General features: G+C 37.3%; 1 protein-coding gene across 1 annotated transcript; it reads left to right on the plus strand.

Moving 5' to 3' along the window:
* Positions 1-9,247: 9,247 nt before the first annotated feature.
* Positions 9,248-17,038, plus strand: LOC100891237 (mediator of RNA polymerase II transcription subunit 1). The gene is made up of 2 exons (XM_003725219.3): positions 9,248-9,653; positions 15,185-17,038. The coding sequence occupies exons 1-2, from the start codon at positions 9,614-9,616 to the stop codon at positions 16,171-16,173; spliced, it is 1,029 nt and encodes a 342-aa protein (XP_003725267.1). The 5' UTR covers positions 9,248-9,613; the 3' UTR covers positions 16,174-17,038.
* Positions 17,039-17,651: the final 613 nt, after the last annotated feature.

Below are 17,651 nucleotides of genomic sequence, written 5' to 3' on the forward strand. Positions count from 1 at the left end.
CCATCGTTAATCTTATCTTATGTATATTTGTTTCACCCACTTAATTTAACTAAAACATACATTACTATACAATTCCAGTTTTATTCCTTGCGCGTCTCTCCATTACGGCAAGGATTATGAGTGTGTTATTGCTATTATCTGCGATTTATAAAGTCAACGAATTGTGTTCACGAATCACTTCCGCATTAATTCTACTGGGATTACAACACTTTGTAAAATGTACGGACGATCATCTTATATTACTGGGTTGGGCTCCAAAAAAAAAATAACAACAACAAACAAACAACGAATTTTGTTCTGTGGGTATCGGTATCACAAAAACTTTCAGTTAAGATATTGCATTGTTTGTGAGTTTGATGAGAGCCTTTTTGATGTCATTTAAAAAAAAGTTTTTACTATAACAGATGATTTTTACAGGAAAGTCAATTTGACACATTAAATTTCACCGATATCTCGAAGTATAGCATCATTTGTATTAGAGAGGAACACAGTTTCAGTTTCGAAATATGCTGTTATATGGGTAATATTTGCATGAATTCAGAGAAGTTGTTCAAATTTATGATAGTCCTTGTTGATTTCGTGGTAAATTCTTTACGTTTGAATTCAATTTACGCGGAATTCCCAGATGTTGAAATGATTTGTTTTTCTTCTTTCGCATGAAAAGGGCGATGACGGTTGTAAACTTTTATATGTAGAATGTGATGGGAGACATAATATACTCTTGCCCCAGCTGCTCATCACCACCTTGTCATTCGATTTCCTTTCCAGATTCTACGCATGGTCAGCAGACCAGAACAGCAATCAACCCTCTTTTACAACTTGAGAACTCAGTCTGTCACAGTAAGGGATACAACTGCTAATTTAATTAGAAGAGAGTTTCCACTGCCGCAGTCCCGTACGTCCTTCGTAAATAATAAACTGCTTGAAAAGTCACACCGGAAATTTAAATGTCTAATTTGCCCTCGGAGCACAAATTTATCAGATTGGCTACACCCATATTAAAGATTTAATAATCAATTATTCCCATTAGTACCGAAGGCTATTATGACGAGGTGATTTGTAGAAGTTATAAACTGAAAAGTGTGTCTAATTTATACTAATATGGCTACACCCATGTTGCCGTTCAATCTTTCGGCAAATTTCAAAGGTATGTTTAGGTTTATGTGACTAGATAAGGGATGTTAATGTAAGTCTTTTGGAATAATGTCGATTATGTTTTAATTATTATTTCGATCTAAACATAAACAAGGAAGAGGAATTAGTGATCGTAGAGATAGGCGGGGAAAGGGAAAAAGACCTATAAATATAAATATAATAATTATGTATATTAATATAAACACAGACATATATATATATATATATATATATATATATATATAAATATGTATATATATATAGAGAGAGAGAGAGAGAGAGAGAGAGAGAGATAGAGAGGAGAGAGGGAGAGAGAGAGAAGGGGGAAGGTCGAAGCTGGGGAACAGGCCAGTATACTTTACTTATAATTGCCTATTAAATTGAGCTATAACGACTTTGATAAACAGATATACAGCCTTTTCACACACAGCTAAAATTCTATAAACATGACTAGTATAAACGTGTTTCGAACGTGTTTAAACTAATCACGAGCCTTTCACACACAGAAATTTCGGTGCGATCGTTAATTGTTTCGTGATTAACTACTGCTCGTAAAATGCGCAGTAGTGCCATTGCGCATTGAAGGTCATATCATGTCAATCAAAGCGCACGCTCCATCCAGTTTAAACACGTTTAAACAAGAATTTCCTTTCACACACAAAATGTCAAGCTCTCTAGATACGAACTTCGTATCTGCAGCCTGCTTTTAGGGGCGTATGGATCGCGACTTCGGATCTATCCCAACATCGTATAAACGATGTTCACACTGGGAAATTTTGTCTATAAACATGTTTAAAATTTTACGATGATTCTAATCATCACTAGATACGATGAATTTTAGCTGTGTGTGAAAAGGCTGCTATATAAACTGAGAGAGAAAGAGAGAGAGAGCGAGGAGAGAGGGAGAGAGAGAGAGAGAGAGAGAGAGGGAGGGGGAGAGGGGAGGGGAGGAGGGAAGATAAGGCAATGGAGATAGGTAGTGATAAAACATAGATGGCAATATCGCTTCTTGATTCGGTTGTAATTCCACCCACAGACTTAACACTCAATACACAGAAATCTGGGAACTATGAAATTTGTCAGATCAGTATTAAATCTAACTCCGGCATAAACATTTTAGAACATTGAGGGGGCACTCGGTCCCGACGCCTTTAGCTTGCAACAAACATCACACATGACATGAGTCATGGATGATAATTCCGTGGTCTGATAACATATTTCCTATTTCTATTTAAATAGTTCGGCTATCTTAAAGGGGGAAACACTGGCTAGGCCGTCCATCTCTCACACTTTGTACCCAAATCCCCAATTTTACCCACAATTCCACAATGATAATCACATCTTCCTGGTCATGTGATCTTCTTCAAATCCTAGATTTCGTTTTGCTTTTAGAGGTGTTGAAGTCGAGTAGTTTAATCACTTCTGTTTTACGCAAAGTTCGTGGGTTCGATTCCCGGCACGACACGTATACCCTGGGGATGAATTAAAACAAAAAATCCGAAGTTAGTGCTCCTCTCCACTCGGGTCTTAAAAAGCATTCAAACGTCAGTGTGATTGAATTTGGATGTGAAAAAAAAAAATCAACTTGCTGGTTTGCTCCCCAAGGTAGGAGAGAATGTGTACTGTAGAGTTCTGAATATCAATATAATCCAATGACTTGGGATAATACTACTGCAAACGCTTTTGTTTTAAAAACAAACGTTTATTATTATAATACCAAGATATTAAAGCCAAGAGCCTTGTCAAGAGACTAGTTCCTTTTTTAGTCCAGACAAGAGATTCCCTTAAAGTTAAAGAGAAGTTTGGACTTTTGTAAAAGTAAACTAATTTGTGAGCCTATATCATAGAGCGGATGTCCCCTAAACTGGTTGGTTATCAAAAGGTCCCCATATTCGGAATATGACAAGAAAAAGCTGAACAGGTCTTTAGCTAAACTGTCATGCCACATGTTTTTGTAGTCACATATAGTATATTTTTTTCAGAAAAGATTTATATAAAAAAAAGCTAGAAAGAAACAAACAATAACAAATAAATCACAATAAAACGCAAAAAGAAACATACAAACTAAAAAGTTCGATTCAGAGAAGTAATGACCAGCCGCACACTATTTATGGAAAGAAATAATTTCTGCTGCAATTTGTGTACCCTTCTTTTGAGTGTCATGTTGTTCCCTCTCCCCATTTTACTGAGTCTTTAAGCCTTCAGGTAATAAACTCCTTCCTCTCAGCTTGTGTTGCTATGGCAACGGCTTCCTCAGATGGCGGTCGTTGAAAGTGTTTTGACTTATGTCACGCTTCAAGCATGTACGGCGTACCCTCCCTCTTTGCCCCTGTGTGAAAAGTTGAAGGAAAAACAACTCATGCAAAAAGTGGCCCCGACAAGTTAGTTGAGAATTCACAACTATACATAAGAGGCAACTCTTTCCCTATTATGCTCATAGATACCCATAAGGTATAATCTGGCCAAATTGCCTTTCATTTTGTTTTATATCAATAACAAAATCAAATCATTAATGTTACAGCCTCGATGTAATAAAACATTACATGATAGAACTTGTAACACCCAATCAAAAAGTAATCCACAACACATCCACAACACAACACATTCTTCTTTTATAATATCCTTAGGACAATATTAGAACAAGGTGCCTGTACAAAAAAGAAGAAGAAGATTTATGTCATTTGGAACAATGATCCAAATTATTGGTAATTTGATATCTCAAGCTAAAATTTATTTTTCACGAAAAAATGATTAATAATGATGATAATAATAATAATAATAATAGTAATAACAATAATAAAAACGGTGCCTTTAAAGCACCTTCCACTGAAGTCTTTAAGCGCTATAACAAAAAAAAATACATTGACAAACAATTATGTATTAAACAAAAAATACAAATAACCTGGCAAATTACAATACATATGAAATATACATCAATGTGAACCAAGTAAGTTAATCATCAAAAGCAATTTTGAATAAATGTGTCTGAAGACAAGTTTTGGATTCGTTGACAGTCATATATAGTTTTGGCCTGTAACGGTAGTTAAATCATAAAGAATTTTCGTTACTGGTAATTAATAACTATCATCATTCAAATTATACCAGAAAACTATATGTTACAAAACATATACCATATGCTATCTACCTATCTACATGAATACAACGATTATATGTACTCTTTACAAAAAATGTCCAAATTGCTGTATAAATGGTTCCACAAGTATTTGAAAGATCGTTTCGCTACAGCAATAAAAGGGTAGCCATACACTGCGTAAGAAACAGATTTGATCACATCAATATAGAATGTAAATTTATCGAAGGAAACAATGGAAATGTGTTCAAGGACACCACTTTTGGCACGATCTACCAAAGGGGCAATTTCTGACCTCTATGCGTCACATCTAGACACACGTAAAGTCACGTGATCATTGAGGTCATCGGTATTGCAATTACATGCAGTTAATTGTGTCGGAATTTTGACCCTTTGGGGATGTATTAGTGTTAATAAACACATTCAACAGTTACCATGGATATTAAGGAATAACGTTGTGAATGAAAAATATCTTGGACACCATTATCACGCTACTTAAAACTTATTCTCAAATAATCCTTGGTCAGATAAAAGCTTGAAAAGAAATTATTCTGCATAGATTTGTACAATAGCCTGAATGTCTAAGAAATATCGAAATTAAGTGGAAAAAGATATTCCAAATAAATTTTTTAATCGTATTATGCTTATGTGAAATGAAAAAAAAAGTTGGTCACAGTTTATTTTTAATGTAACACTTTGCGCCTTGTTTCATAAATTTAGTCCGATTTGAGAAATAAAATATAAATTGTTACTGCTTTTATATCCACACAATGTTACTTCATTTACAGCTAAAAATATGCCACAAGAATAGTCATACAATAGTAATAGCCAGAGTAATGTATTCACTATATTGAGTTATTTTTAGATGGAAACAAAAACCTTGTGATAGAAATTGTCAAACATGTGCTATTTCTATAATATCAACATGTATATCTAGTGAATAATAATATTCAATAGTTGAAATAGTGACGGGTAAACTTGTTTACCACATGATTAACTCCATTTGTTTCCCACAGGAAAGGTTTGTGACGTTAGCAATGAGAGAAGTCCCTTGTTTAAACACAACATTCGAGTCTTTATCTGCAGCCAATCGACACTCCCTTCAGAAAACTTTCATGTGTATTGATTTCTTCGTCTCCGACAGAATATCCGTGTATTTTATTCTTAGAACGTTACCATCATCACCTTACCCATCTTAGAGGTTGGGTCATTTTACAAAATAACATATGAGACAAAATACATGAACATGAAACATTTTGCTCTTTAGTGAGGTCCAAAACGAGTTCAAAATAAGTTCAAGGCATAGTAGTCCTTAAAAGTAAGTCCTAACAGTTTTCTTTTTTAAAAAAAGATTCAGCCAGTGTCGTCATGGTGGAGTGGCTATCCACGTCATCAGGTGAGGCCAAGAGGAAAGCTAGAAGATAATCAATTAATTTGAGAAGACCAAGCATCTGTACCATTCCGTCAGTTCTTATGCACGTATATTGCGGCTGGATTGGGGAAGAGGGTCTGTTATTTTGTAGCATGGTGATTAATCTTGGTCTATAGGCGAGTGTAGCGCTTGTTTGAAATCCGCAAAAATCCTCAAAGGCTGTCTTGGCTTGCTTCACAACCGATGATGATACATTGTGGGCTTGTGGTCAAATGAAAAATAAGGAAAATCCCACTCGGGTAACATGGGTTGATACAGAAGCCAATGCAAGGCCTCAAACTTACTTTAGGTGTTCGATGCCACTGTTTAAAAAATGTTTTTTATGCATAACAAATTGGCCATACACTTGACCAGTCCGCTAACTTACAATTATTGTCCACCCAATCGGTCAGCAAAACAAATCAAACTTTTCAAGCATCACCACATTTTGTTTTTTCTTCATTCGTAAACATCAGTTAAGCAAACTAGATCAGGGGGTGTTTTACAAAGATCCTAAGTCGAACTTAACTCTAAGTTTATTGAGAGCCATTTGTAGCCTTAAGATAAATCTATTCACATCATTCATATGAATTCCACATCAAAAACGTTAAATCTCCTTGATAATGGTAAATGTGAATGATTTGAATCAACATTTTATGTCTTTTAAAATAGCTTTCACAAAATATTTTCAAAGATGCTAACGGCTTTCCATAATTGTTAAGTCCAACTTAAAGATAAGTTCAAATTAGGATCTTTGTGAAACATCCCCAGGTGACAAACTTAATGAATTCAACTTGACTGACAAGGACGCTGATAGCATTTATAAATTTTGTCTAATCTTTGCTTAATTATAAACAGTTAAACAGTCTATGTAATTTCTGATCACTGCGATCAGAACTTACATAGACTGTTTTTCATTAGGTTGAACTTGTATCTCGTGATTAAGTGTGTCGTGATTTCCAAAGCCTTTTGTCGCTTCATTTTCTAGCCTTTGGCCTGACAGGGGTGGGATGGGGGGGGGGGGGGGGGTGGGGGTGGGGGATAAGGGAGCAATGTAACGTCTATGCCTGTCATACTCTTGTGTTGTTTAGACTTTGGTGGACGGTCATAGACACTTTTGCGGAGGCGGGATGAGAGACCGTACATCCTGCCCCGTTTCCTGAAAACATGTAGCCAACTGCTTCTTGTGATGTGTAATAAAAATGACCTTCTCCCTTGCAATCTGTCGTTGGGGGCTTGGGGACCATCAATATCTTACCTCGACGTCATGTTCCATTAGAACTTGTTCGTCCCTCTTTCTATCCTTGACACACTTTCTGATGAATATGAGCAAATTACACTTTTCAGAACACAGGCCTGCCGCTCAAAGCATTTGTTTTCCGCACCCCAAGCCTTCCTTTCATATAATTTATAAAGCTACTGCTATTTAGTATTATTGAAATTAGTATTGAAATCTTATTTAAGTAATAAATGAAGTGTTACTCACTCGAATTAATCAAATATAATTGTAAGGGGGACCGACAGAAGACGTGATAGAAAGACTTTCCCCCAAAAAATCCGTCATTATAAAGTTGATTGTACTTTTAATTTCCTATCCATGTCGATTCGTTTAAAATAATCATTAATCACCGCATTATCTTAAGGTATCACGCGCAAGTAATAAACATAATCCAACACAGAAATAGCCCGATTCTAACTATAAATGGCAGGAATTACTTATCATTGCCATGAAAAGGTCAGTGGTTATTTGGCAGACGCAATAAATTACAAGGGGCATGTGGGACCGGTGCCATTTTCTTTAAATCCACTTCGCACCAACGTTGATCCGACGGGTTTTAACCATTGGCGTAGCCACACAATGGCCCCGGGTGTGCGTAGGGGGCCGTGGGGGGGGGGGGGCTGAGCATGACGGAGTCCCCTTCTTAAATGGCGAAAAGGGAAAATATGAAAGAAAAAGAATACAGAATGAGAGAAGGAGAAAGGGAGAGAGAAAGAGGTTTAAAGAGAAAGGGAACGGTGTTTGGGGGGGGGGGGGTGGGGAAGGAAAAAATAATGCAAAAGTCAATATTTATAACAAAACTACTATACAACTATTACTACTACTACTTCTACTGCTACTATTACTACTACTACAACTGCTACTACTACTATTACTGCTACTTCTACTTCTACTTTTACAACTACTACTGAAAATACTACTATTAATTCTTCTATTACTACTACTGCTAATACTACTACTTCTACAATAAAATTTGTATTTATTTTTTCAGTATAGCCACATTATAATAAAACTGACACACGATGATTAAAACAGTCGATTAAAACGCGTTTTATCTTCCAAACAGAGGGTAAAAAAAAAACACGTATCGCATTTCATGAATGACCACCTTAACATCATTCAAAACATATTTCATTCTCCAAAGAAAACGCGAAATCACAAATGGCATTCAAGCATTATTGCCTCAGCACAATTTTTTCTCCAAAATGAATTACTGAAATATTCAATGTTTCCAATTACAACACATTTTGCAACATTTCTCTTTTGAAATGGCCCCATATATTTAGGTGTACTGCATGTTTCATGGTTACGTAATCAATACAGATGCTGCGTCATCATAATGGGAAATAAGCAGGCTTTTCAATGATACCAGATACAAGTAAAGAATGGCCCTTGACATTATATCACATCACTTGTTTCTCCGAGTCATATAATTTCATGAGGATATGAAGTGGAGATCACGTTAAGGGGCTTAAGACAATATTCTTCTAAAGGACTTCATAATGTATTTTACAGTGGACATATTAAAGTAATTCTCTCACGGGAAAATATCTTATGCCCAAGACCTACAAAGTAAGGTCATTAGTTAATCTTTCTGAATATTGCAACGGGCAGATACTGAAATGAGTGCTCACATTATTACGTACGGAGTATTGTTAATGAAGTTTGCTTAATTACGATGTAGACGAACTTTTAACAAGTCATTGCATTTGTGATAAGGTTATGATATTCGTTCATCTGAGATACAGAACTATTTAAAGTATTCCAATTATTGGTATTCTGTTTCTTGTTTACTTACATTATCATATTTTGTAAAGAAAATGCTCTGTTATTTTCTTGGAAACTGTTCCTTTCAGTCTATGTTGCTAAATCAGTTTTTTCAATACAATAACAATAAATAAGTAAATATAATCAAGACAAAAATCATAAGGCATACAACTTTGTTTTCTAAGTATCAAAATGTAGGTTAAATTACCATGGTAACAAGATACACACGAGTAATTTCCTTGATTTGTGAGTAATAGTGACGGTGGGTTTCCGTCGTCTTTAAGGACGGAATTAATTCATCGGGATACCTTTACACGTGCTTATCTACGTCAATAGGATCAATTTTGGATCCGTTTCAAAATGATTAATCAAATCGTAAAAACAGGAGTCCAAAATAGCTCTATGACGTCATGGCTCTGAAGTACCCCCTCCCCCTCCCCTCCCTCCCGGGGGTTGTTCCCAATAGTTGCCGAACCGCTGTTGGGTTTATGTTCTTTGCTTGTTTAATAGTGCACTTCCTAGTCTTTCCGCAACGTCGTGATATAAAATGCCCCTCTAGTTCATAATTAATTCCACCCTTTCCTATATCGTCCCCCAACTGAGTTTGAGACATTCCTGATCCCGGCTTTGAACATCCCTTCATCTTGATATTCCGTGGCAAAGTTACCCCCTCCCCTCCCCATCCTGCGCACGAACCTTGACTGACTTCGGACTATATTATACGGTGACAGACTTGGAAAACGTGCCGTCCGCTTTTTACCAGACGCTTGCATGTGCGTGACGCAAGAGACTTTTCAAACTTCACCTCCCTTCCAGCTTCGCTTCTCTGCATCTTCATTAACATCTAAAAGCATCCACCAGTAAAGATTTTTAATTTGCAGCTCCTCCTGTTCTTCAAGTCGTACTACATCACACACATCACACATTCATCATGGCCCAGTTTAGATTACTCTGTCTTGTCTTCTTTGTCGGTAAGTTAATATTTATATTATTTTTTCTTGGGACCATGACCGTACTTTCAGCTTTAGATGCTGTTTAGCATTTTAATGTTTGTAGCTGGTCTGATTAAGCATGTTAAATCTGGGTACATTGACGCCCGATCGTAGCGACAATACAAGCAATTTTAATAGCATTAAGAAGTGCCTTTCCACAGAACCATAATAGTAATTTAGGATATCTCGAGCATCAGTATATTTTTAAGAAATCGTGAAATTTTCAAGTCAGCTAGGAGTAATACTAAAGACAAAGTATTATAATTTTGGATGCATGAGACACCAAACCATCACTTATCTATCCCTGGTATCAATACAATACTTAAATTTTCTCAAAAAGAAATCTCTCAACTTAGCGCTGAGCAATCGCTCAGCAAATCTTCGCCTGAAACATTATTTTTGGAGTATAAAGCAAATCACATTGGTAAATTAGGTCCTCTGTCACAACTGTTATCACTGTAACCATTACAATGATTACTGGTAACTTAACTATAGCCTTTAATGTTACATTACTTTAGTTTCCTTTTAACAAAAACCAAACTCTTATGAAAATAAAGAATGCTACTGACTTTCGCGACTGAGATCTTCCACTAGGTTTTATTGATTGGCGATTATATTTTCCATTTACCATTTTTAATTGATTAAAGTGCTCTCAGCATTTCAATTTCTTACGCGAAATAAGAAATACAGAAGAGAACTTTATTTTAGCTGAGGAGAAGGGGATGGCGATTTCAAGAGGTCGGAAACGCAATTCATTTTCTTGTTTAGATACGGGATTTTATGCTAACCTTTCTTCCCCTAATATATGATTATCTGATATGAAATAATCAAATTTGCTTTACTGGGACCAAACATAGCTAGGCTAACGTTTGAGTATCTTTGAGATCCTTAAGTTGATAGGATATGATAGCTATACAAGTACTCCGATGCAATACGTTTGATGTAAACTACTTTTTTTTTTATAGTTGTTTGTAGATAATGTATGTACAAAATTTAGATAGGATTGCAAACTACTTTTCCGGCCATAAGTAAATACAGTTACTACCACAACTATTTGTAGAATGTTGATGATTTCTTAAAAAGAACTCCAATGTCATATTAGAAAGTTTGATAATTAAATCAAGGATGCAGTAAGTCTAAAGTACAAGGACATGCTTCTGTGCGTAATGTGGGGGCCTGGCATCGTACATCACAGACATGATCTAATTATCAAACAGAAGATGACTCAAATTGAGCAACCGCAAAAACAGCACGTGTGACTAACAGTGGTGTCAGGTAGATTTGGCAGGGGTTGCAAAAAAAGGAGGAAATTAAATAGACAGAAGGGAAAGAAAAAGGCGAGGTTAAGAAAAAGGAAATAAATGAAGAATGATTTTCGCATGTAAAATTGTCCGATCCCTTCGTCAAAGCCCTTTTACACTTCAAGCCACTAACTAGCTTTGTTTTAATGTTTGTTTTCCTTTGGGAGGGGGGGGGTGATCTACTGCCCTCATTAAGCAGTGTGGTACGTACCTCACAAATAACTTTCTTTTTTAACCAGTCAAAACATTTAACAATATAAAAACCTACTTATAATAAACAGTACTTGAAGGGCGTGCCTTGGCCCATATTCCTCTTTTCTTGACTACACCGTCGTGCCGCCCAACGTTATACACTATATATATAATATGCATATAGTGTTTCATCACTGGACTCCAAACTTCGTAAGGTCATGTATTCCCCCATGGTGTTAGGTTAGGATCTTGATACACCCTAATATACCTCTAAATGAAGGCTACGTTATTCATTTAGACCGCCTTCTGAGAGCAGTTTTCTCTTGGTACGGTTACACATCAAGGGGTTGAGATTGTTTTATGATTTCAACTGATCAAATATTATGGCTGTCGTTGGCTCATCAGAATAACGCTAAAGCGGAGTTTGGTATTTCTTAAAGAATGAAGAGGGAAGTTCCGTGTTTAAACACAGACTTTGCAGCGACAAAGAAAAAAAACTCATCTCAAAGAACGAGAAAAAAGGTTGGCAAATCAAAATAACGCTAAAGCGGAATTCTGTATTTTCTATAGACTGAAGAGGGAATTCCGTGTTCATAAACTGCCTTTGTCATTTGTCTTAACATACTGTTAAATGGTAGGCATAACTATAAAAAAAAATGATTTGATCAGCGTGTCGATTCATTTTGTCTGGCGATAACGCTAAAGCGGAGTTTGGTATTTCCTAAAGAATGAAGAGGGAAGTTCCGTGTTGAAACACAGACTTTGCAGCGACAAAGAAAAAAAACTCATCTCAAAGAACGAGAAAAAAGTTGGCAAATCAAAATAACGCTAAAGCGGAATTCTGTATTTTCTATAGACTGAAGAGGGAAGTTCCGTGTTCATAAACCGCCTTTGTCATTTGTCTTAACATACTGTTAAATGGTAGGCATAACTATAAAAAAAAAATGATATGATTAGCGTCTTGTTTCATTTTTTTGCTGGCGTCTATCATCCGCGGTGAGCAACTCTCCTCCTTGTATCTGATGAGATGTGTTCTAAAGGTCTTCCGTAATAACACGTCTGCATCAGTTTGTCAGCAGATCCTTCACGCCCAATGGCCGCCATCCGTTTCCTCATCCTGGTCACTCAATTTAGCCCAGATGATACCTTATGCTACTTTCCTTTCATACATTACGCGGGGTATCTGCCAAGAAACACATCCTTGGCCAATTTTTTTAAATATTTTTTTTTTAAAACTCTTGGTCATTTTCGATCCCGGCGGGTACTTTATCTTAGTAATCCATTTGCGATTCATTTGAAGCTCAGAATGGTCTTTACACACCCAATGCAGGACCCAGAGCCGTATTTTGTGATAATACTGCTGATTTTCTGTATTCTCTGGCGGAGACAATAAGAAGAATAAAGAAAAGAAGATATAATGATAATAATTTAAATAATACTAATGATCATCACGAAAAGATTGCCCTGAGGAAAATCTCACAATTCCTGAAGTAAATTTTATAACAGCGCCTGCAAAAGATAATAATTATAATGGTAATAATAATAATAATAATTACCATCATAATCATAATAATAATAATAATAATAATAATAATGATAGTAATAATAATAAGAAGAAAACACGAAAAAGAAGAAGAAGGAAAAGAGGAGAAGGTGATAAGGTATTTATTATTTGTTTCACCTCGGTCTAAGAAACGGTTTACCTCGTAGTGTGGGAAAAAGGCTTGAAGCAGCCTCCTCTTCTTTCCTTCTCCGTCTTATATCTAGCATTTAGGTCAATCCCAAGGTAGCCATTGTAGAAGTCATTAACATGATTACGTAACTGTTCTGCTTCGTTTATTAACCATGTAGGCTTGGTAGATGCTAGAAGATTTAAATATAACAATACGTTCAAAACGTGGAAGCCTTCTTTTAAACCTTAAGATTATACCGTAGTCCTGATCATCAGAGATCTCGGAATAATTGAAAAATTGTACGGCCACTGAGACGGGCAGTGACAAACTTCTGCACGAACTATTCTGTATGTAGCGAGTAGGGCGTACCTTCTGCTTTTAAATCTTACTTTTCTTTCACTTGATGACATATCTCATTTCGGCTATTCTCTTGTATTTGGGCTAAACGCTGAAGAGGACTTCATATTATTTCATCAGGTTTTAATAATGCAAGTTACCTCAGCATGTTAGTACCCCAATATCCATTAATTGGTATTCATGTCGGTATGATTTCATTAACTCTGGTACCCCATCTACTTGCTATAAATAGACAGTGGCTTTCGATAATGATTCTGCTAATTAAATTGGAAGGCGATAATCTAATTAATGTTCTCATGATCTCACGTCTAGTAATTAGGTCCACATGGAGACTTTATTTTCTTGATTCTTGATTCTAAGGCTTGATCTAGTGAGGGTGACGGAGAGGAAATGGTAATTATGCTTGGGGTTTTGACTCATGAACCGAGGGGTCTAAACACATTGTTTTAGTCCGTGACGTGACAGTACTGTCCCCTGATGTAGGTGTGGTCACTGAACAGGCAACCCACAGTTTTCACACAGTCTACTAAAATCTAAACCTAACGCTTTGTTTTGAAGCAGGACTGCACTACGTGGATCTACTTGCGCCCTTTATATTACCAACAATGTTGATCCCCCATGGTCCCCTTGTTAATTGCGAGCTGATTTGATGAGATAACCACCTGCCTGACCAGGTCTGATCCCTCATAAGCAAACTAGTGCAGATAGGCTTTAAGCTTGACTCAAAAGTCGGGTTGAACTAAGGAAGTTAGTCTGCAATCTGACTTCTCTTTTGTTTTGTTTGTTAGGCATGATCTTAGACCCAAGGTCCGGATGTAAATAAATTAGCAGAAGCCATGAAAACGGACCAATGAGTTGAAATACATTGTGTTTATTCTTGTTGAACATTACAATGCGATTTATTGGCTAATTACATATCATTAACAAATGATAATCGCTTGGAACGATAACAGAAAGAAAAAATAAACAATGAAATAAAGGCAGGACAATCTTCGCTTTGGAACTGTATAGAAGTAATATTCACTGTGGCCCAAATGAAAACGGAATAGTTGTAATAGTTTAGGCTTACTCGACAAGTTACAGCCGACATTTTGATTAAAGGCTGTTTCAAAAGTTAGAACCTTGCCCATGACACTCATCTTGGTCAAAATATACATGCACATGTAAATTTTAGGTTTTTTGTTTATTGTCTGATGTCGATTTATCATTTTGTTTCATAAAGAGAATAGGAGATGATCATACAATTTAATCTGAAAGAAAAGTTTCTCACTCCTATTTACATAGAAGTCCGTGTCAAGAAAACTAACACATTGGATAACCCCCCCCCCCCTAAATTATCCCAAGGATAGGTCTCGGCCCCCCGACAACTTCCCTTTTATACCTTTATAATAAGTTTGCTACATCTCACAAACTACATGGAATTACCAAAGTAAGGAGGGGAGGGGGGGGGGGGGGCTTTTACATTACTGTAAATGTCGTATGGGGCCTATTTTGATAAGAGGTTTTGTCCTTTTTTACTAAGATAATTTCAGAATTGTACGTGACTTTTGTATAAGTACAGGGATGTGTATGTGATGCTGTTTTACAGTGACTCTTTCTTGAAAATTGATGTTTAAGGTGTGTTCGAACAAGTGTTACAACACCGAATCGGCTCATTTCACTCTTCAAGTTATCTCAATTAGGATTTGTTGAAAGTGTTTTGGACAGCAACTCATATGTATTTCCACAAAAAAACCTACATGCAAACGGTCATAGAGAATGAACAGAGTAGGACACTTAATCTTTCCTGTTACAAGATGATTGAATTTGTCTTAAGATAGTTTCCAAAGTTTTTTTTAAAAAAATAGGAAGAAAGAAATACATCGTGGTCGAATTCCCATCAGTGACATACTTTAAAGCTCCACCTTTAACAATTGCATGCTGTTCAGCCTACGATCAACAGATATAATAATTCGACCTGTGTATGTCTTCCCTTTTCCTCCAACAGCAAGTTGCAGCCATGTCCTCGCTCAGGAAGATTCCGAGGAAGAAGACCAGCCAGCGGCATTCGGAGCGTATCCTAACAACTTTGGCACGTACCCCGGCAACTATGGCATGGGACGAGGTGACAATGTGGAGCAAGTAGACCCAGAGGAACTTGAGGATCCAGAAGAGATGGAAGAGCCCGACAACGAAGAACCGCAAATGCAAGCTATGGGGGATACTGAGGCACAGCAAGAAGCACTAGAGGCACAACAAGAAGCACAACAAGAAGCTCTAGAACTAGCACAGGAGGCGGCAGAAGATGCTGAAGAAGCAAGACTTGACGCTTTAGAAGAACAAGAAGACGCAGCACTTGAATTGGCTGAGCAACAGCAGGAGGCAGCCGAACAGGGCGAGTCACTCGACGTTGAGGAATTGGAATCGTCCGTATCTCACTTCTCATCGCTGAACGGCCAGGGCGGTGCCTTGGGTAACAACCCAGCCAATCAGGGCACAGGAGCTGGCGAAGACCTCAGCGAAGAAGAAGAAGCAGCAGCTCTAGGAGGCATGGGAGGAGTGGGAGGAGAGCAGAACGTTGGTGGCGCCGTCGCAGACAGTAGCGAAGAAGAGCAGGTTGTGCAGCAGCAAGCCGGTGGCTCCATCAGCGCTATGGGATCTTCTTTCACATTCCCTCCAATGCCAATGACGACAGGACCCCCTTTGGTCCGATTCACGACAGGACCCCCTTTGGCCCGATTCACCACCAGAAATGTCACCCCAGAGCCCATCGTGGAAAATAATGCCGGAGCAGGTATTGCAGCTGCTGAAACCGCTGACAACCTACCTCAACAACAGACCATGTCGACGAAAAAGACCACCGCGATTGCTGCTGGTGCCGGTACTGCTGGAGTAGTTGCAATTGCTGCTGCAGGAGTTGGATTGGCCTATAAAGCCGGTCTCATCGGTGCAGGTGCCGGTGGTGCTGGCGCTGCCGGAGGAGCTGCAGCTGTCTAAGAAAAGACATTTACGAACTGAAAGACACTATCAATGTTGCCCAATATCTATCACCGCTGACGTGCCTTCTGTTTTGTCCTCATAAACACTGTCAACCTGCATTATTGCATACCTATGATGGGCACTAACTTAAACAAGGACATCAAAACTCTTTCATTAGATTTTCCTTCTACGACATTTCACAATATTCTATAGATCTTTAAAGATTCCATGATATTTGTTGCTGAAGAATCAGATGAAAATGAGACAAGCTCTTCCTGTTATATTTTTTTCAAATAAAACTAAATATTTTGTATGTTAACGTTCCTATTACAAAAGAAACATTGACGAGTTGTTTGATTTCACTGATGATGTAATCTAAATTGATATTCGGCAGCATTAGAAAAGAAGAATACTCCATGGTATCTGATTGTGTATGGATTATTCTCTTCTAAGCAACACGTATATATAAGAACTGTTGAAACGAACACAATTCTGACAGTCTTTGGACCTAGATGATCTACGTATGACTAAATTTGATATTGAATGGCCCCCTGTGAACATATAATATTTTCAAGTTCAGAAAATAAAAATAAAAATTGAACTTGCGAATTCTCTTTGGTAGCACACATGACTGTAATTTCCTAGGACCTTTGAACAATGTATGAAGTTGAAAAGGGGATTTTGGTAAATAAGAGCATTTTATTACATTTTCTTTAGATTTATATCAACAAGTACAATACCCACTTCTTTAATTTTTATTCTTTTTTTTTACTTGCAATATTTTGTGTACTTTTTGTATTCTTGCTGTATGAAATATTCAGAAAAAACATATATGGTACAAAGTCTGTACATTTTGTCAATATTAAACTTTTGTTTAAATTAATCAGCGATGATTTTTTATTTTCTATGGGTGATCATTTGGTAATTATAAGTTTGTTACCGTGAGAAACTGTACACAGTGGCGGATCCAGGGTGGGGGCATATGGGGGGGGGGGGCACGGGCTCCCACCCCTGGCAAAAAAGAAGTAAAAAAACAAAGATGGTAATCACAATTTTACCTTTAAAAAAGAAGAAAAGAAGACAGGACCCAACCCCTTGCCAAAAAGAAGTTAAAAACAAAGATGCTAACCACAATTTTACCCTTTTTTTGGCTCAGTCGTCACTATCGCCCCCCCCCCCCGCGTTGAGCAAAACAATGTAGTGCTCATAACCCCCCCCCCCCCCCCCCCGCTTATTCGCCGCTAAATATTTTCTCATGAATCGGGCCCCCATCCTCGCCGCCGGTTTTTGGGGGTTCTGAAAAGTTCAATGTTTTTTAGTGATGCATCCAGTAGTATTGGAACATTTTTTATTATTTTGATGATTCTAAAACCCAACGACGAGGGGTTTGTCATGCCCACATCTTGGTTCCAATGTACAAAAATATTTACACCTACGTCGCATAGTAAACGATTCTATCATGCTCTCTATTATTAACCCGGAACCTTTTAGAAGCA

The sequence above is a fragment of the Strongylocentrotus purpuratus genome, unplaced genomic scaffold, assembly GCF_000002235.5.
Source record: "Strongylocentrotus purpuratus isolate Spur 01 unplaced genomic scaffold, Spur_5.0 spur5_scaffold_9, whole genome shotgun sequence".
Classification (NCBI taxonomy): domain Eukaryota; kingdom Metazoa; phylum Echinodermata; class Echinoidea; order Camarodonta; family Strongylocentrotidae; genus Strongylocentrotus; species Strongylocentrotus purpuratus.